Genomic DNA, 21322 nt, shown 5'->3' with positions numbered 1-21322 from the left:
AGCCTGTCCTGGTGTGTGTGTTTGGGTATCAGTGTGGCAGAGTCTGTCCTTGTGTGTGTCTAAGTGGCAGAGTGTCACGGTCCGCGTCACGGACCGCAACGAAGCAATTCACCCGAGTACCCGCGGCTAGCGACGAGCGGGTACTCGAAACTTACCTCTCCCGCAGTTCCGGGACCTTGCTTCGAGGTGCCAGAATCCAGCAGGCACCCGGGGCAGGTCCTTCTCGGTATCCCCGTCACAAGTGATGGGCGGTACGTACGGGGGCGAACCACGCCCCCTCTCTTATAGTATGCCTCCCTGGAGGCAACGTAACATACCTAGCGTTACGTCACCCGTTGGGGGCAGAGCTTGGTTGAAGCGACAGATTCAAAAGCCGAGCACTGACTTCCATTCAGTGCTTGGTTATTGTTCTAGCTGAGCAGTGCCTTTTACAGTATACTTACCTGATTGTCTCTCTGTTGTTGAATTGTGCCTGTCCCTGACTTTTGCTGCCTTCTCCACTCCTGATCCGGCTTGTATGATTACCATCTCTGTTGCTGACCCGTGCCTGTCCCTGACTTCGCTGCCTTCTCCACTCCTGACCCGGCTTGTCTGATGATTCTTATTATTCATCAGTGCCTTTGCTGCATACTGGGTTCCTCACTTGTATTCTCAAGAACTTTGTGACACAGAGCCTGTCCTGGTGTGTATTTAGTCATCTGTTTCCTGGCACTTTACTTTCCGTAGGAATAAATTGAACTATTTAATTTTTACTTATCCAGTGATAAAACGTACTCCTGAATTTGTAGTCACTTCAGAAGACAAAACATTCTAGGCCCAGAAATCAGTGAGAGCAAAAGTAAAGGTTTTGTGTTATTTACTGCGTATCTTATTAAAAAGGATTAGTGGCACTAAATTGTGGCTTCAGGGGTCCCGTGTATGATGCCTTTTTTTAGTGTACTGATGTACTCCCACTCCCATCACATTAGATTCTATCCGCCGAGCACAGATGTTCTCTTTATCCAGTACACATGGATGTCGAGGAGTTAAGATTCTGTCCATTCTATTTTATTTATTTCCAAAAGAGGCCCACCAAAATCCTCAGCACCAGGCCCATGATGCTCTTAATCCGGCCCTGCTTGCATTCTGTAAGTGGCCAGTTTGTGCACCACAGCAGTTAGTCCCACAAAGGAATTGTAAGAGAAAGTAAGGTAAGACAGGTATTGTTTAAATTCTGTAAATACGCACGTACCGCCATAAAGTATGAGCAAGCTTGGAGATCTCACTCAGTGCACATCATGCCAGATGTATGCATGCTTGGAACAGAAGTTCATGAGTCCATATCACTGTGGCAAGTGTGAACAATTGGCCCCTCTGGAAGCTGAGGTTGGAGCTCTGAAGAGGCACATTGAAACACGGTAGTGGCAACTGAGAATGTTGATATAGTGGCTGTTACTGAGACATGGTATAATGAGAAAAATGACTGGGACATACCAATGTACTCTTTATATAGAAAAGACAGAAAGGTGGCCTTATATGTGAAAAATAACATAAAATCTAACTTAACACAAGTTGGCGAGGAGAACTTAGAGTCGGTTTGGGTTACAGTACAATTTGACAAAAGTAAAGTAACTTGTGTGGGTGTGATTTATAGACCCCCAGGAGAAGTAGAAGAACTAGATAATCTAGTGGAGGAAATAGCTAAAATGACAGTGAAGGGGGATGTTATAATCATGGGTGACTTTAATCTCCCTGATGTGAACTGGAAAATCAAAGTAGCTGGTTGTGCCCGGAGTGCAGATATTATGAACTCACAACTGGGATTATCTTTAAAACAAGTTGTTGAGGAACCAACTCATAAGGAGGCCATATTGGATTTAGTGTTCACAAATGGAGATTTGTTAACAGATATTTCTGTAGGTGAAAGTTTGGGATCTAGTGATCATCAGTCTGTGTGGTTTAATATACGATCAGTGACTTCACACCACACAAAAACAAAAGTTTTAGATTTAGAAAAGCTGACTTTTCTAAAATGAGAATATGTGTAGAGGAGTCGTTATCAGACTGGGGCAATTTAAATGGCGTTCAGGAGAAATGGGATTATTTAAAAGTTATATTATTGAAGATAACAGAAAATTGTATTAGGCTGGTCAGTAAGAGTAAAACATTAAAGAAACCGCTGTGGTACTCTGCAGAAGTAGCCAAAATCGTCTTTAGTATATACAAAAATACCCGAAGATTGACAGATCTATAAAATTTGGCAGAAAGAAGCAAAGAAAGTTATAAGAGCTGCCAAATCCTACGCAGAAGAGAGAATTGCCCTGTCAGTAAAAAAGGGAGATAAAACATTTTTTAGACCCCCCCACCTTTTTTTTGTTTTCTCGCCTTCTCTACCTCCCCATATCCTCTTATTATTTTTCACTTTGCTCTCTTTTTTTTTTTATTCTCTTTGACCAAACAGTATTCGTATGCTTCAATATTTTTCATGGATTTAGTATTTTATTATACTTTTTCCTTCTGTACCTATATAAAATTATTTTTTCTGACAATCTCAAAAACTTATTGCATTAAAACATTTTTTAGATATATAAATGAGGAAACAAAAGTAAAACAAGGGTTAGTTAGATTATAAACAAAAGAAGGAAGGTATGTAGAAGCGGTTAAAGGTCTAGCTGACTGCCTCAATTAATATTTCAGTTCAGTTTTTACAAATGAAAATAATGAGAATAGCCTTCCAGCAGAAGTGGTAGATGTTAGTACAGTGAAGACATTTAAGCAAGCATAGGATAGGCATAAGGCTAAGCTAGATATAGGATAAGGCCAGTTACTAAAGAAAGTATTCAGAGGTTGGACAGACTGGATGGGCCTAATGGTTATCTGCCATCACTTTCTATGTAATCACTTTCATAATTTCTATGTAATTAATTTGGGGGCTAAAAGGCCACTTTTGTCACATGTGCAATTCAGTTTTTCAACTTTCTGCCCCCATGTCCTATTTGGGACATCTTTGAAGCCATTTAAACTTCTCCCGATCAAGCCATGTATTTTTTTTTAAAAAAGACATCCCAAAGTATTTCAAATGGTGTTATTTTAACACAATAATTCTACTACCAGCCTTTGACAAAGTCGTGGTAGTCATTTTTTGTATGTTTTTTTTTTTACACACATTGAACTTCAGATATTAATTTACAGCCCTTGATATATGTCACTAACAAACAATACTCAATATGTGTTCAGCAACATCTCCCGAGTACAGTGATACCACCCCTGCATATGTTTATTGGGTTGTTTGGGGGCTAAAAGGCCACATTTGGGAGGTGTGCATTTTTTTCTTTTGATTTTGACATCTAATAAATCTGCACCCATGTCCCATTTGGGAAACCTTTGAACCTGGCCAATTAAATTTACCATATCAAACAATACATTTTTTTAAACTAGGCAGCCCATGGGTATTTCAAATGCTAGAACATTAACAAATTCCATACCAAGCTTTCATTTTTGTTTATCGCTTTCTAAGCTCTTTTAAATCAGACGTCCACCGCCATATTTAACATAGCGGATGTTGACGTCCTGTGGTGGGGGGGGGTTAGATAGGGCCCTGCTTAAGTTTTCAGTGTTGCATTACAGCAACACCATTCAATGCACGTCATTGGTTGTTAAAGGTTTAAAAATGTAAAAAAATGTATTTAACTTATCGTGCATATATTTTATTTTTATGATAAAACCTCTTCAAGAAGGTTTTCTCTACCCTATAGATTTGAACTTTTTTCTTACCATTAAACCATGATTCCATTTCAGTGCATTTTCATGGTCCTAATTTTTATTGCATTTTATTGTAATCATATCACTATTTTTTTTAAAATACATTTGGTTTCTTAATTTTTTTACTATACTGATCATTCTGTGAGTTCTATTGTATGGCTGATCACAACCTGTCACCAAAAGGGGGGGGACCAGCAGGTATTCTCCAGAATCCTTTTCATCAGTGACACCTACGAGAGGGGAGTCCAGGATTACATGAGGCATTCAACAGTAAAAGTGTACTGGCTCCGTGATGATTGTACCACTAGTATTTTTAAAAGTTTTCTCAAGCTTTAGCAGTGGCGTCGCTACAGGGGGGCAAGGGGGGGCAATTGCCCCCCCTAGGTTAATCTTTGCCCCCCCTGTTGCCCCCTTGCTAAATTTGGATCCCGTCTTTCTTTCTTTTTTTTTTATTTATTTTTAAACGCGGAGGAGAGAGAGGGTGCGGCCCGAGTAAGATCGGCAGCCAAGGCAACCGATCTTACGCGGGCCGCACCTCGAGCCCGGCTACTTACCTGTGGGAGGGTCTTCTGTACTGCAAAGAGGAAGCGGAACCTAGCAGAGTTCACGTGACATCACATGACTCTGCTCCAGTCCCGCTTCCTCTGTGCTTTACCAGAGAACGCAGAGGGAGGCCGCGCCCTCTGCTGAAGTCTGTGAGCGGCATCAAGGAGCTGCAGTGCAGGTAAGGGGGTGGGGAGAGAGTTTGAATGAGAATGTATGATTGAGGGAATGAATCTGTGAATGAAGTGTGTGATAGCATGGATGTGTAAGTGCTGGAACCTAGGCATGATGGGACTGTGATTGCTGTTAGCAATCACACTCCTATCATGCCAAGTCAGCCAGTACATGCTGAAACCTAGCTAGCTGCCCCCCTTGTCTATGGATGCTGCCAGCAGTATGGGGTCTGCACATCACTTACAGCCATCCTGTACCAGCATGTACTGGCTGACTTGGCATGATAGGAGTGTGATTGCTAACAGCAATCACAGTCCCATCATCCCTAGGTTTCAGCATTTACTGGTTGGATGTGTAAGTGCTGGAACCTAGGCATGATGGGACTTTGATTGCTGTTAGCAATCAAACTCCTATCATGCCAAGTCAGCCAGTACATGCTGAAACCTAGCTAGCTGCCCCCCTTGTCTATGGATGCTGCCAGCAGTATGGGGTCTGCACATCACTTACAGCCACCCTGTACCAGCATGTACTGGCTGACCTGGCATGATAGGAGTGTGATTGCTAACAGCAAGCACAGTCCCATCATGCCTAGGTACCAGCATTTACTGGTTGCCTGGGTATGATAGGAGTGTGATTGCTGTGTGGACGGCAGGGCCGGCTTTGGGGTGCGCAACCTGTGATCTATGCATGTAATTTAGGGGGTTTTAAATATACCTTTTTAATGACGTGTTTTTATGTGAATTCCAATTGATCTTTACCGGCAAAGCTGGGTTTTTGCGTTATTCTGTAGATCCATATCTATATATTTCCATACATTATTTATGTATACCTGCAAATACAGTGTTTGTATGTCTTATTCAGTTGATTAATACCTGCAATGCTGTTTCCATGTATTTATTTGATCTATACTTGCAATGCTACGTTTCATATACTACTGTATACCTGCAAATACAGGATTTGTATGTCTGATTCTGTTTATTTGATATATATCTTCAGTGCTGAGATCACAGGTGAATTTCAGTTGATCTATCCATGCAAAGCTTGGTTTGTGTGTTAATGTGTTGATCTATACCTGCTATCGGCAACTGGGGCTAATATTAATATATATGGGCAGCAGGGGCAAAAACACTAAGGGGGGTATAAACGACAATGCAGTGTGAAAAATCCATCCTGATTCAGACGTCTGTGACGTGGATTGTGTCCTGCTGTTTGTGTGTTTTTGGTTATCAGTGTAGCAGAGCCTGTCCTCGGGTGTGTGTGTATAGGTGTTGGTGTGGCAGAGCCTGTCCTGGTGTGTGTTTAGTTGTCAGTGTGGCAGAGCCTGTCCTAGGGTGTGTGTTTGGGTGTCAGTGTGTCAGAGCCTGTCTGTGTGTGTGTGTGTGTTTGGATGTGGGTGTGGAAGAGCCTGCCCTGATGTGTGTGTTCAGTTGTCAGTGTGGCAGAGCCTGTCCTGGTGTGTGTGTGTGTGTTTGGATGTGGCAAAGCCTGTCCTGATGTGTGTGGGTGTCTGTGTGGCAGAGCCTGTCCTGGTGTGTGTGTGTGTTTGGATGTGGGTGTGGCAGAGCCTGTCCTGATGTGTGTGGGTGTCTGTGTGGCAGAGCCTGTCCTGGTGTGTGTGTGTGTATGTTTGGTTGTCGGTGTCGCAGAGCCTGTCCTGGTATGTGTGTGTCTGAGTGTTGGTGTGACAGAGCCTGTGTTGGTGTGTGTGTCTGAGTGTTGGTGTGACAGAGCCTGTGTTGGTGTGTGTGTCTGGGTGTCAGTGTGTCAGAGCCTGTCCTGGTGTGTGTGTGTGTTTGGATGTGGGTGTGGCAGAGCCTGTCCTGATGTGTGTGTGTGTGTTTTTGGTTGTCGGTGTGGCAGAGCCTGTCCTGGTGTGTGTGTCTGGGTGTTGGTGTGACAGAGCCTGTCCTGGTGTGTGTGTCTGGGTGTTGGTGTGACAGAGCCTGTGTTGGTGTGTGTGTTTGGTCATCTGTTCCTGGCACTTAACTTACAGTAGGAATTATTTAATTTATATTTATCCAGAGATAAAATGCCCTCCTGAAGTTGTAGTGACTTCAGGGGACAAAACGTTCAAGGCCCTGAAATCATTTAGTGGAAAAGTTATTTATTGTGTTATAATATTTATTTCAAGGATTAGTTGCACTCAATTGTGGCTTCAGGCTTCCCATGTTGAATGATCAAGTATTATTTTAGCCCAATAACAAAAGTATAATTCCATAGCACATTATTTTTGGAAATTATGAATGCCCCCCAGTTTGAATGTGATATCTTGTGTGCCCCCCCTATATATTGTTTCTAGAGTCGCCACTGAGCTTTAGGTACAAGTCACTTCATCCCATAGCCACAGATAGCTCAGAATAGCCCAACAGTGGAGACGTCCGTATGTGGTGGGCAGGTTTGGCTCGCTTATCGTCCACCTCTAGGCCCATTATAACTGAAGGCTTTAAACTTGTATGCCATATAGTGCATAATAGATGCTTTCAAGTAGGTTTCAGAATGAGTTCTGTGTACACAAGCAAGGCACATATTCCTCTTAAACACTTTTTCCTGGGTTTTATTTCCCCTCATCGGAGTGGCTTGGCACACACATTAATACGTTTTCTACAAATGCAAACATGTTTTCTATCCTGTGGACTGAGCATTACATCCATTATGTTTACATATTAAATATATATCTTGCAGTGTTTCAGGTACATTAGACAGACATTTCGGCTACAAAATGCAATCAGGTGTGTTCTGTATGTTGACACCTTGCGAAGGTTGACAACGCTCTCTGTACACAGAGGAAACCGTTAAAAGCATTGACACAAGTCACAAAAATAACCGACTACCTTGATACCAGATGATTTTAGGGAAGGTTGGAAAAAAATCAGATATATATCATGATGATTGCTATATAACCTATATTTGATTGTAACAAGTCAGTAATTTTAATTAATCAAAGAATAACACATGGGATACATTACAGACTGTCTAAGAATTAGTTATCTGTAAATCATTGTTAAGCACCACATGGAGTGAATTGCTTTTTCTGGGTATAGCAAATTCTGCTAAAACAAATGACAGAACATTACTTCTATATTTATGTAAAACACAAGCTACTGTGTATTAAGGAATCTGGAGCTGCATATGCAATCCACATGTATGTACTGCTACAGACTATACTATTTTATGTGATATATATGATGAAATAATAGTTTTACCACTATGAAATGGGATGTACTAGGCATAGTTAGCCTGAACACTGGGGCTAGACAGATTTTCCTTTTTCACTATCCTTCATCTGCTGCCCCTCTGTGCCAGTCACTCCCCATACCCTCCAGAATTAAATTCAGACTCCTGACCATGACCTATAGAGCACTTAACTCTGTACCTCCCAACAAGCTCTACCCTAGTATGCAAATACACCCCCAACCGTCTTCTTCGTTCCTCCCATGACCCACATCTTCTATTGTTCTCATATTCAAGATTTCACACGTGCTGCAGCGCTCCTCTGGAATCCCCTACTCCAACCTTGCAGACTTTCTCCCTCGTACTCTTATTTAAACTACTGGGAAACATACAACCTTTCTTCGTAAAATTTTCAACAAGCATTCTAATCAAGCCACGTGAAAGATCAACAGATATCTACCTATCATCCTTGCTTCAATCACGCAACCTGATCCCTCAATAACCGACAAGATTGTAAGCATGCAAGAGCAGGGCTCTCTTCCTTCATCGCCAGCATGTTATGTCATCTTAAAATTGTCATGTATTTTCACTACCTCTTAACCGAACATTAATACGGAATCTGCAGGCGCTATACAAATGTCTGTCTGTCAAAAATATTTGGACACCTGACCATCACGCCAAGTTGGTTGTTGGACATTCCATCCAGAAACCATTGGCATGAATATGCTATAACAGCCTCCACACTTCTTGGGAGGCCACAAGATTTTTAAGTGTGTCTGTGGGAATTTGTGCCAAAAAGAGCATTTCTGAGGTCATGCATTGATGAGAAGGTCTGGGTAACAATTTATGTTGCAATTCACTGCAGGCCACTCGAGTTCCAAATCAAGCTCATCCAAGCATGTCTTTATGCTTTGTGCACTTGGGCACAGTCATGCTGGAATAGAAAAGGGCCTTTTCTAAAGTGTTCCCACAAAGTTGGAAGCATTGCCCAAAATGTCTTGGTATGCTGAAGTATTAAGATTTCTCTTCACTGGAAGTAAGGGGCCAACCCCTAAAAAAACAGCCCCATACCATTACCCCTCCAGAGTCCAGTGGCGGTGTGCTTTACATCACTCGATCTGACGCTTGGCATTGTACTTGGTGATGTGAGGTTTGCATGCAGCTGCCATGGAAACCCATTCCACAAAGCTCCCGCCGCACAGTTTTTGTTCTGATATTAATACCAGTGGGAGTTTGGAAGGCTTGATCTATGTAATCAGCAGAGCATTGGCACCCTGCGTCTCAGCACTCAACAGCTCTGTGACTTTGCATGGTCTTCTGCTTCGTGGCTGAGTTGCTGCTGTTCCTAAACGCTTTCACTTTCCAATAATACCGCTTACAGTTCACCGTGGAATATCTAGCAGGGATGAAATTTCACAAACTGATTTATTGCACAGGTGGCGTCCTGTCACAGTACCACGCTTGAATTCACGCAGCTCTTTAGAACGACCCATTCCTTTCACAAATGTTTTTAAATGCAGACTGCATGGCTGAATATATACACACAATGCAAACACAAGCCAAGTAAAGGCAAGTAAGAAATTTTCAAATATCTGGGGTGAGGCTGTAAAGTAATTTAACCCCCAAGACAAAAAAAACTAACTCAAACAAAAAAAACAGCAGGCTTTTTTCCGTAAATTATATATATATATATATATTACAAGTTTATTACAGATGCAACATATTCTGTAAAATTTACATTATAGAAACAAAGAAAAAAAAAAAATATTTACAGAGCTGTGTTTTTGTAAGATAAATTTGTTTTAATTTACAACAAAGAGTAAGAACATTCCATAAAAACTCAGGTAATTTAGCTTTCAGTGTGTTTATAAATTTGTCTAAACAAGAGGCAGCTATAAAGGGTATCACTGTATACAGAAGCAAGAGCCAGCTCGCTAAGAAAACATTGTATGGCAGATACCAGCATCAACCTGTATGTTACGAATCATTTGCAATTGAAAATTCCCATATAAATCTGTATGGCTTCAATATTGTAACCTGCGCTTATTACTAATAATTAATACCAAAGAAGAATAAAAAGTGCTGAGAAGTTTACCACTATGCTTAGTTTTGCAAAGCATTCAATTTGTAATTTCATTAACAAATAAAAAATTACTTCAGAATAACTACTAGTCCGATTGCAAAACAGATTACAATAGAGACACACAAAGGTCGTTCATTAGCTTTCAAAACTGTAGATTATAAACGTGTTACCATTAAAAAAATTCGAAAGTATAAGCTGTTTAGTTGCAGTCTTATTGCTATATTGGATTTGTTTTTAATACTATATATTTAAAAAAAGCACAATTATTGCTTTGTAGTGGAAATTCCATTGGCAAGTACTACATTATATATGCGTTATAGTGTAATCAAAATTGTGCCTCTGCAGTTGTAACAATGTAGTGGTTTACGTTGTTTTACATACTCCATTTGTAAAACAAGACAAGCAGAACTGCATGGATCATTAGCTTAATAATAGATCTAGTGAATGCAGAGTTCTGGGTTGTGTTATGTTTTCTTACTGAATACAAGAACCTTGAAGCATGAACCAGTACCACATGGCCTAGTATACTATATAAAATGTATTGATGTATAATGCTGCTACTGTATAGTGACTATAGGCAACAAGGTGCAGAAAGATGGGAAAAACATTATCTAACGCAGTAAAAGCGCCAGTGAAGTTCTGCACATTTCCACAGATATGAGCAACTGGAGGATGCTCTCAGAGAATTTGACGCATGGACAATTTGTCCCCTGGAAAAGCAATTTTTACTACACAGTTAATATAACCGATTCCTTTTTTTCATCTGGAAACAGCTTGTAAAACAAAGTATACGTTGTACTAGACGCTCAGATTCCACTGATGGCCACAAAGGAGAGACAGCCTTGTGAACACATTGTGGTAGCTCCCATCTGAGGAGTATCTGCATTTCACATAATATCCTAGACTGGAACAATAACAGGGGTTTTATGTCAAATCTGCCCATCTCTACCAGACACAAATCTGTTCCGACATGCTTTCCGCCTGTAACAGTAGCAAGGACTCTCATAAAGATGAGAGATGACGGCTGTAGTCTGCATACAGTCTCTTAAGCATCTAGTTGATTTTTAATGCCTACATAAGTACATTCGTATGATCTTATGTAGTGTTTAAAAAAAATTGTACTATGTTGGATTGAAGGGAGCAGGCGGACAACTTTTCATAGTAATCCGGAAAAAAAAAAAAAAAAAGTGTTGCAATAGAAAATGTGGGCCTATGTTGGAGAGGAGGGTAGTGTATTTTAATCAGTGCATATTCATTAATATATCTCAGGATAAAATGGATAGCAGAATCTTTCCGGGTAAGCTGTAGATCTCTCAAAAGAGGTTGGAGGAAAAAAAATATTATCCTCTAATTTATACGCTTAAAATACCAGCTTTTGGAGCAAAAAGTTTATCTCCACAACTCAACGGGATAGGTCTTGATATGAACTGGACCACCGATAAAAATTCAAGTTGAAAATCAGATAAAAAGTGACAAACATACTTGAAAAGGCACAGATGTTTAGTGCATACAAAATGTTTCTTAAAAAATTACCGGTACCATGAAAAAAAGCCATGGGCCAGAGGAAAGAATGTCAACCATCTGGCCATAATAGGAGAAAAACAAATTGAAATGGCAGGTTTGGGCATTAATAGTTGATTTGAATGATATAGTATTGAAAACCTGGTTTGTAGCGGAGGAAGGAAATATTCGACTAGATGAATTTTGAATTATAGTGGCTGGATAACTTGCCTCTGCATTTTGATTTTAGACTGACATTTCAAATACAAAAAGGAGATTTTAAATAAAGCCGTTTCATAACTATCTACACGTATATAAAAACACATATACCACCATATTTAGGTTATATTTGATTGCTCTTGCAACTTTTGGATTTTGCCACAAAACCTATATTTTGACACTTCAAAAGATCATTTGAAAATGGAATTTTTTGTTTATACAAATACACAGAATTTTCCATATCTTAAAAAAAACAGATTTTTTTTTTATACCATGATTGCAGAAAACTTCAGTGCTACAACAATGTAAAATATATAATCCAACAAAATGACTAATAAAAGTGCATTTTTTTATGTTCTGTAGTTGGCAGCAGTATAGAAATACCGTCTAAATAAGTCAACATTTAAAAAATATATATATTTATAATTAAAACAGCATGTGGAAGAATTCCGATAAGTTAACGGGAAGGCTGTTCTTTGTATATCCTACGACTGTATTCACTAACAGTCCGCCATATATTTTCCTGGAAGAAAGATAAAAGCAGCTTATTATTTTTGGTTACACATCAATATTCAGAATGTCTATGAACAAAAGAGCTGAATGCAATAACAACAAGCCAGTCTAATATAAGCAATCATAGGGGGGGGGAAATCTATACTGCTTACATTTTATTTCAGTTAGAAAAATTTGCTGTTGCAATCACTAGCAAATCTATACGTTAAATGATATAAATTCCTCTATTGCTGAGAGGGCACAATGTGTGGGTGTGTGTATTATATATATATATATATATATATATATTTGTATTTAAAAAAAAAAAATTAATGCAAATAAAATGGGTTAGCCAGAGCAATCAGAGCATTATACTGCACACAAATGTTGACTGTACTCCTTTAAGATCTACTTTTTTTATATTAATTGTGTGAAAGACATGATGACTTCTTACCTGTGCCAAACCTCTTTTTTACTAAAGAAAGGCGGTACCCTGTACCAACCAGCTCAATGTCCACTCCAGACAAAGTGCTCCCATCACTCACGTATTGCACGGCAAGTGTGCCCGGCTTGCTGGGTCCGTCGGACAGTTCAAACTTGGCCCGTATTGATCCTGATCCTAACAGGGAAGACACAGAGTACGAGAAAACATTAAACGGGAAGTCTTGGGTTTCTTGTTTTGTGTTCACAGTAATTCAGTGCAGCAGTAAAGAAAATCAGGTTTTATTTCACTTTCAAAAAGCCTTCTTTAGACTGGAATTCTAGCGTTTAGCACAAGCCAGTACCTACTCCTATAGTCAGAATATTGTCTTTTAGGGTCAAAGGCTATCTTATGGCACTTCAACCTAGGAGGCATCCATAAAATATCTCAGTTGCATCCACATCAGGTTCATCTGTATAAAACCCGATTATAGCCGAAGCAATCAGAAATATCTAGATACCACATTAATTTAAAAAAATAACATGTCAACGGCGAAGCATTTTGTTGTACAATAAATGGCAATGAAACGTATGCCCCATGACTGCACCATATTTCTAAAATCATTTACACACTTACCTCCGTTTTCAGACTTTTCTGAAATTGCAGATATTTTCCAGAAAGCCTTCATTTGCTCTGCATTCCTGAAAATACAGTAAGATGATTGGACATTTTTCCATTTACTGCCTTTCACATATACACATAACAGAATTAGCATTCAAGGAAAAACAAACCAAGCAACAAAATTAATCAAGTGAATTTGATACTGAAATACCATAAAAAGGGTGAAGGTTTATCGACAATCGGGCTTTAGAAGATGATATCTTTCATCGGGTTATCAGAGAAACAAAATTGTAGCGAAGCCTCTAACAAAATGGACAATTGACTTCTTAGATCTGAAAGCTTCGATTTTTTTGCTGTCCTAATGAAACAACTAGACATTATACTGCTTGAATCAAAATTATATAATACTCCACCAGGCGTGTAACCTTAAGGAGCAACAACTCCCATTAAGCAGACACTTGGGTTAAAATATCTTAAAATAACTTAAGAGTTTGTATGAGCGTAAATGCAATTGTTATTACATTACGTCCGTTCGTTAAGAAATTAATGAATGTGAGGACAGAATGTGGATGTGCAACATTTGCATCACACTCGGTCCATATGGGAACAACTGGTGACCATACTCTAAATTGCTTCTCAAATATATTATTAGAGAAGGATAGTCAATAAAAAGTGAGAATGTTTACAAAGACATGGACTACTACATTTTGGCAATACATACAATGCATCTTGAAATATTGACCCCTTTAAGTAAGAGTGGATGAAGGAACAAATAATTCACCCTACCCAACTCTCCAGACCACTACTACATACCCCTTTTAATGTTTGCTTATGTATAACGGGTGGTGGCATCAGTCAAAGAGGTGGTCCGTTTCACATACTACACGATTACACACATTCTTAATGTGCAAAGGGAAACCCTGGCCATCGTGATATTACACAACACCAGGATGCGTAATAATAAAACAAAAACAAAGAACGACAGGGTTATTCTCACCATGTCGCAGAGGGCAGTGACTGCATGTTTGTTACTCCTCCGTCTACTGGAACGACTACCTGGACATTTGACAATATGCTGGGTGCAGCCATGGACTCTGGATTATATTTATAGTCCAGCCTAACATCAGTGGTGTCAGAAGTACATTTCCAGTATGTAGCAAGATTTAAAGGAGTGGACTGAATCCCATTGGAAGTCACCTAAAATGAACACACGCATCAAAGAGCTGCCGAGAAATGTACACGTTCATATAAGCTGCGGAGAACATACTACAAAGATACTTAAAATGCATGGAAAAATACTTGACCAAATGATCCAATATCCATTCATAGTAAAAACGATTCCCGTCTTGATTCCAATACATGTTTGGAAATATCAGATCTGCTGAGTGCGAGATTGCTACTATAGACAGATACAGTTCAAACAAAACTGTGTGGGGAAAAGAATCACTCGTTGACGCTTACCTGATATTTTAATATATCTATATTATAATACGAGGCTGATGGATTCTGCTCGGAAGACTTTTTGAGGTAGGTGATGACAGCTTGCATATTCATCCAGAAATCTTTACAGTTGTCGTCGTTCTGTGACGGATCACTGTCAATAGAACAGGACAGCTTTAGGCTTTCAGCTATACATTAGATTGGTAAATAAATCATGTATCTAAAAGGCTAGGAAAAAGTCCTAGCATGTACAAAAAAGGAGAACATACCGGTGAGAATGCTAAACACATTAACAAAGACCAGAAATTGAGAGTATATAGTACCTACTGCCACAACATATCACGAAAAGTATAAAAATGTACTGTATAGCAGTTGACTATTTATATATATCGCTAATTCTCATGAATGATTCATTCCTACATTGCTTACATGCGTGAAAGCATACTAATTCAGTTCAAAAGCCCTCACATAAATGTGATCACGAAAAGTTCTACATTATTCAACTGGATTCAACTGGCAACCAACAGGCTCTTTGTCCATGAATCTGACTGCAGACATAAACTCAAGATTGTAGCGTAAGTGAATAAATACAAGAGCCGTCACCGTCATAACTGTAAGCAGTACTGAATGTATTTATTATTAAAACTTCCCATAGGTTGTACCTTTTCTTTACTAAACAGCGTCACTGCGTTGGAGATATTTGGTTTAATGTTAAGCGACTGTCTAACCTAACCAAAGCTCAACTGCATATAACATGGTGGAAGTCACTTAATAATTCTCATTTCTCTACTTATATACCGTATTTGCTCGATTATAAGACAAACCTGATTATAAGACGACCCCCAAAATCTGAATATTAATTTAGGAAAAAAAGAAAAAGCCTGAATATAAGACGACCCTATAGGAAAAAAGTTTTACCAGTAAATTTTAATTCATCTAAACTATTTTTTTTTTAATAAAAGCTATGATTGAGAAAAATATTTTGGTTTTATTTCCTTCTATTTTCCAACCTGACCCCCAGGTATGCACATCTGCCCCAGAAATGCCTTATACCCCCTATATGCCACTGTGCCCCATGATAAGCCTTTTAACCCTCTAAATGCCACTGTGCCCCATGATATGCCTTTTGACCCCCTATGTGCCACTCTGCCTCCAGAAATGCCTTATACACGCACTTACGCTGCAGCCGAAAGGAGGCGTGGCTAGCAGCGGGGGTTGTCTGCGTCTATCGGCACCAGTGCGGGGAACTCTGATCTCTGACAGCCGGGGAAGGTCTGTGCGATGGACGCAGACAACCCCTGCTGCTAGCCACACCTCCTTCCTGCTGCAGCGGAAGTTGTCTACGCGAATCGCGTAGACATCTACACGCTGCCCCAGCTATACACCGGGGACTCAGAAGTACCGGTAAGTGGGGCGGGGGGAGATAGGAGGATCCAGGTCCCCTGCAGCTGCAGGGGATCTGGATCTTAGTCGTCTCAGAGTCAGACCTATTTGAGGTCTGATTATAAGACGACCCCGATTATAAGACGAGGGGTATTTTTCAGAGCAAATACGGTAATACACAATATATGTATTAAAACCAACCATTTGTGTAGTAATAATAATAGGCAATAGTAACCGATCAAATAAAATATGCCAAGCCTGCAGAATGCCGCACTGACAGTATCTTCTAGTTACAGTTTTCATTTAGGGGACAGTTTAGTTTATTCCCAATGTATACAAACCTGTATAAAAGTTGTGTGTTTGGTAGGATCTGCTCAAGTCTGCTGGTGTTTTTTAGTCTGAAGCACAGTACTGCAGGAGAGGGGTTGTTCGTGAAGACTTTAATAATCCCGCTTGGAAAGGACACGGTCATGTCACCGGTTATCTTCACAATGCATCTAAGAAATGGGTAATACGTATTAATAGGAAACTTTGACATTGGTTTGCCAGCATGTCCTCAAAGGCATGATTATTTGAGGTAACTGAACTTAATTACATGTGTGGAAAACCGTTAAAAGGCTCTGGAAACCCATTGATACAGTGAAATCAGCTTGGCTTTCCTTAATACACTACAGATATGGCTTTTCTGTTTGAATATTAATTCAAAGATGTCATGAAATGCGGGGCCAACGTCATCTACCTTTGTGATATTCAATGTCTGCAAAGTGATAGAAAGCTCAGGAGAGTGATTTGTAAGTCAAGTTAGATATAAAAGAAGCTAAATGGGATTTCCAGGATTGCATTATGGCAGCAGACCGCAGGTCCTAGGAAACTGGGTTGCAAGATACAAGCCTCCCTCCTATGGACCGTTTACAAGGGAGATCCCTGGTCTCCCCAACCAGCCCATTGAGTAGCAGCGCAGCAGGGTACCTGATTATAAAATAGGGAGATCTAACCCAACACAGGGGCTGCCGCCACTCTGAAAATTAAACAGTGTCACATTTTCGATATAAGAAGGTATGAGGTTATATATGTACCACTTACTGAATGCTTACTATGCATTTCTTACTTACTAAGGTTACTATTGTTAATATGCAAAAATAATGCTCTTTGGGCTTTCTTGAATAAAGAGTTTCTGAAAACAGTATCTATAACACATTTTATAATAGAGGTTACTAACTTTGAGGGATCTGCGCCTTTAAAGTAGGCATTAACAGATTCTGAGAGCGCAATCGCAACAGGGAGAGTGTCTTGGTTTCCGAGAGTGATTGGGCTGGGACCTCGGGAGATGCCTAAAAGAAAACAAAATCATTAATAAACCTCAAAGAGAAAGATCAGCGAGAGTTTTAAACAGGAGACGGTGAAAGTAGAGCACTCACTGAAGGTGGGAGTGTTGGCTGCGCTGACCGTGGCAGAAGATGAGATTGAAGAGGAGCTTTCTGCACGAGGCAATGAAGCTGAAGGAGGTGGACTAGTGTTGGATGTTATAGTCGGGCTGAATGGCCGTGGCTTAAAATAAAACATGAGGAAATAATATGATGAATTCAGATAAATAAAAAAAACATATACTTTACTTACAAGTCCCCATTCCCCTAAAATATTTTCCAAGGTTTGGAAGGCTTTGTGTACCATCCTCATTATGCTAAGACCATTCATTGTTCGCACTTTTCACATTTTTGTTTTTTAATCCTGTACACAGACAAAGTTTTTAAGTTCATGATTCCTTAGCGCTACATAGAATGTAACCTGGAGGACCACTTGTTGTTTTTCAGTTTTTACATAGCATTAAAGTGTTACATTTAAACATTGCTTATATTTTCACAAAACATCATGCCAGCATGGTCCTTGGTGGGATCTATTTTAAATATACAAGACATGCGTATAGTGACAGTTATCACACATATACTTTGTGTTTTAGCGATGGTAATGGCAATGAGTGTTGTATTGCAAGATTTAATAAATACCATACTCTTTCATACAAAGCCGTGTTTGCTCTGAGACCCAAATACTGGAATATGTTGGCTAGCTGTTTTTTGGGAATAATAGCCTAGCAGTATAAGAAACATTGCATACCACTTCTGTTATCCCGCTGAGTTTTGTAGATGGCAGCTTGGGTCTTGATGCGGGTCTTGGAGGTGGCCCGATGGTTCCAACAGTATGTGGCGTAGTAGGTCGTGCAGGTGGAGACACTGCAAGAAAATGACGGCATTAAATAATGTAGAGGGGGGGTGAGCGGCAGCAAGCAATTCATGCTCAACTCCAAAAATATCCTCAAACTGAAATTAGAATCGCTGTTTATAGGTGAATCACAGATTTTCTAAGTCTCCGGTGAATATTAATTATAAACACACAACAGTAATAAAATTCCTGCTGAATGCCATCCGGATCAAGTCCCAAATGCAATTATCGAGTGACGTTCTCTGTTGCTCGGTGGTAAAAAGTGATGACTAAGCAACCCGGTGCTCCCTTTTAAACAGAATTGGTTCATCCTATTGTAATTTAGTTTACAATATAATTAACCCCTTAAGGACAACAGAATGCCCTGAAACCCATTAAAAACTATTGTGAGCCCGTACATGTACGGGCTTTTTCATGAAGGGGTTAAATAGTTGATCAATTAAGAAACCTTTGCATATGGAGTTTATGTTTTTAAGATTAAATTTGTTTTGTGGCATGCAAAAATGGTCATGCAATTATGAAGAACATTTATGTATCCAAAGGATGAGGACATAACATCAGATACACGGACACACGTATACATAAGCAATTCAATTCACAAGAATAAACATTTATGTACAATATTAAAAAGACTTGTCACCAATAAAAAATATATACATTAAGGAGCTTTCAATGGTGTACAAACTAAACCAAATCCACAAATTACCTATGTTGAAAGGTATTTGAAGGTATTTTCTCGATTATAAGACGACCCCCCAAAATCTGAATATTAATTAAGAAAAGAAAAGAAAAAGCCTGATTATAAGACGACCCTTTAAGAAAAAAGTTTAATTCATGTAAACTTTTTGTTTGTTTTTATTTTCTTTTATTTCCCATTCTGCCCCCAGAAATGCCTTATACCCCCTTTGCCTCCCTGATATGCCTTTTACCCTCCTATATGCCACTCTGCCCCATGTTATGCATTTTAACCTCCTATATGCCACTCTGCCTCCAGAAATGCCTTATACCCCTATATGCCACTCTGGCATATAGGGGGTTAAAAGGCATATCATGGGACAGAGTGGCATATAGGGGGTTAAAAGGCATAACATGGGGCAGAGTGGCATATAGGGGGACACTTACACACCCATACACTAATATACCCACTTACATACCCAGACCCTAATATACACTCAAGCAACTAAGAGACTTCACTCACTATGATGCCTCAGCAGGCGCTTACCGCAGCTCCCACGGGATCACACACAATGACGCTGTGTGACCCCGCTAGGCCCCGCCTCCTCCAGAAAATTACCGGATCCGCCGATGACTTTGGGACGGCACAGTGCCGCCGGGGTCCCGGTCTTTCTTCTGATCTCTCCGACCGGCTCTGCTTCCCCGGCAGTGGGCAGGCTATCCCGGCAGTGGGAAGGTACGCAAATATGCAACCTCCGCTGCTGTCCACACTTTCGCCGGCGCTCAGTGATAGACGCCGGTGGAAGTGCCGGCAGCTGCTGAGGTTATCAGACAGGAGGATCCAGGTCCCCTGCAGCGCTGCAGGGGATCTGGATCTTAGTCTCATAGTCAGACCTCTATTTGAAGTCTGAGTAGAAGACGACCCCGATTATAAGACGAGAGCATTTGCTCTGAAAAAAACCTTGTCTTATAATCGAGCAAATACGGTAATACTGTGCAATATACACAAACTATATATTAAAAAATTTGACATTTCTAAAAGCTACAAAATTGAAAATAAGTGAGGCTGACGTCTTTTCGAGCTCTGTTGAGTAACGTATTATTTTTACAGGTGACAGGCCTGTTTCGATTTAAGCTTTTAAAAAAGGAATGCAACCTAAACAGTAAATCCGGGCTAAACTCAAGAAAAGAGATTTGAAACTTTGACTTTGCAACGTAGTTGGTGGAATTAAGACTGCAAATACGATTATGAAAAAAACACAAACAACATAAAATAACACGCGGTAAAGAACGCAAGCATTATTTCTCAAAGTAAGGACGCACACCAAAGTCACTTGTTTGGCATCATGATTCACAACAAACACATGCTTGCCATACCATTGGTTGCATGGACCGTAGATACTAGGCTATAGTTGGAAGAAGTAGACATTGAGGACTCATCGGGGGTATTTGAGTTTTCTTCAGTGAACACACTATCAAAGCAGAAGTTGGCATTAGGCATGCTTCTGCCGTCTTCAAATCCACAGTTCTTCAGAGCCCTTTCCGGTAGAAAATATCGCACATTGTCATTTTTTTCAAAATGGCTATGAAACCTCTGGAGTTTTGTGCGACTTCCACTAAGGCGTTTGGGATTCTCATAAAAAGATGTCCACTGCCTTTTAGAATGAACAGAGGTAGGCTGTGTGTTCTCTACCTGAGACTGCATTGTGCCAACATTGTGCATAAAATTGTTGCCAAAGTCTGACTGTGCGGCATCTCCAGAGTCAGAATTTGAGAAGAAGTCAAATGAGAACGCAGACAAAGTGCTTGAAGGCAAGCCTTTGGGAGAAAAGGAAGAGCTCCTTAACTGCTCCTCCAGTACAGCTGAAGAAAATGGAAGAAATTGAAGATATATTGCATAAACAAAGTCCAGATGGAACCAACAAAGGCCAGCATCTTTGTAATACAATTTAGAGAGTCTATTAGTAACAGTGGAGAGTATATTAATTCAATTATTGTCCCTTAGAAAATATGCCTTTCTTGTATTCTATTTACCAGCCAAAGTGAAAAGTAGACCAACCTACAAGCAAAGAAAGGTCCAACTAAAAACGGACACACTGGGGTAATTATACTCACACCAGGTGAAAACCCACAGAATTTCAAGGTAGATCTAGATAAAGACCTTAGAACGTTTACCACTTGTTAATTGTCTGCAAGCGAATTCATGCATTTAGCTCAGCTTGGAGGTATCTGGTGGCATCTGAGATGGACAAACTAGGGGAGGCTTCTGACACTTTGTTTTGGACTTGCTAAGGTTTGATCTTGGTGAAAGCCTTTACAATGCGGATCTTAGTAGCTGCACCTGTCTGTCATTCATTTACGCCCACTGAAGATGGTCAACACATCCGCACTCAAATTGCTAGAAGTCAGCTTAATGAATGAACCCCTAAAAAATTGTTTGGCAAATTTGTGTATAAACTAGATTTAAAAAAATCTAGGAGACTGGTTTATTTTAAGAAGGAATCAAAAAATACAAATATAAAATCTGTATTCGTCAAACCCGGACCTCGAAGGTATAACAGGGTAAGGCAACAATACGTGTTCCTGCAGCTGTCAGACCATATCTCCATTTATACTGGGCCAAGATGCCCTCTCACAACTGT

The 21322-nt window shown here is 39.9% G+C and overlaps 1 protein-coding gene across 2 annotated transcripts in view; it reads right to left on the bottom strand.

The window, feature by feature from the left end:
- Positions 1-11931: 11931 nt before the first annotated feature.
- The window catches only part of LOC149303095 (F-BAR domain only protein 2-like), a 33502-nt gene continuing 24111 nt past the window's right edge, over positions 11932-21322 (bottom strand). For both annotated transcript variants that reach the window (XM_089481689.1, XM_089481690.1), the window contains exons 17-25: positions 17901-18016; positions 17207-17336; positions 17008-17119; positions 16130-16285; positions 14427-14559; positions 13963-14162; positions 12981-13045; positions 12378-12542; positions 11932-11954 (exon numbers count right to left, since the gene is read on the bottom strand). In XM_089481689.1, the coding sequence (XP_089337815.1) occupies positions 11932-11954; positions 12378-12542; positions 12981-13045; positions 13963-14162; positions 14427-14559; positions 16130-16285; positions 17008-17119; positions 17207-17336; positions 17901-18016 (1100 nt within the window). The remainder of the gene's footprint in view (positions 11955-12377; positions 12543-12980; positions 13046-13962; positions 14163-14426; positions 14560-16129; positions 16286-17007; positions 17120-17206; positions 17337-17900; positions 18017-21322) is intronic.

This window comes from Sceloporus occidentalis, unplaced genomic scaffold (assembly GCF_023333645.1).
Source record: "Sceloporus occidentalis isolate IW3139 unplaced genomic scaffold, rSceOcc1.0.p SCAF_16, whole genome shotgun sequence".
NCBI lineage: Eukaryota > Metazoa > Chordata > Lepidosauria > Squamata > Phrynosomatidae > Sceloporus > Sceloporus occidentalis.
Note: the sequence above shows the minus strand (reverse complement) of the source record. Positions and strands in the feature narration are given on the sequence as shown.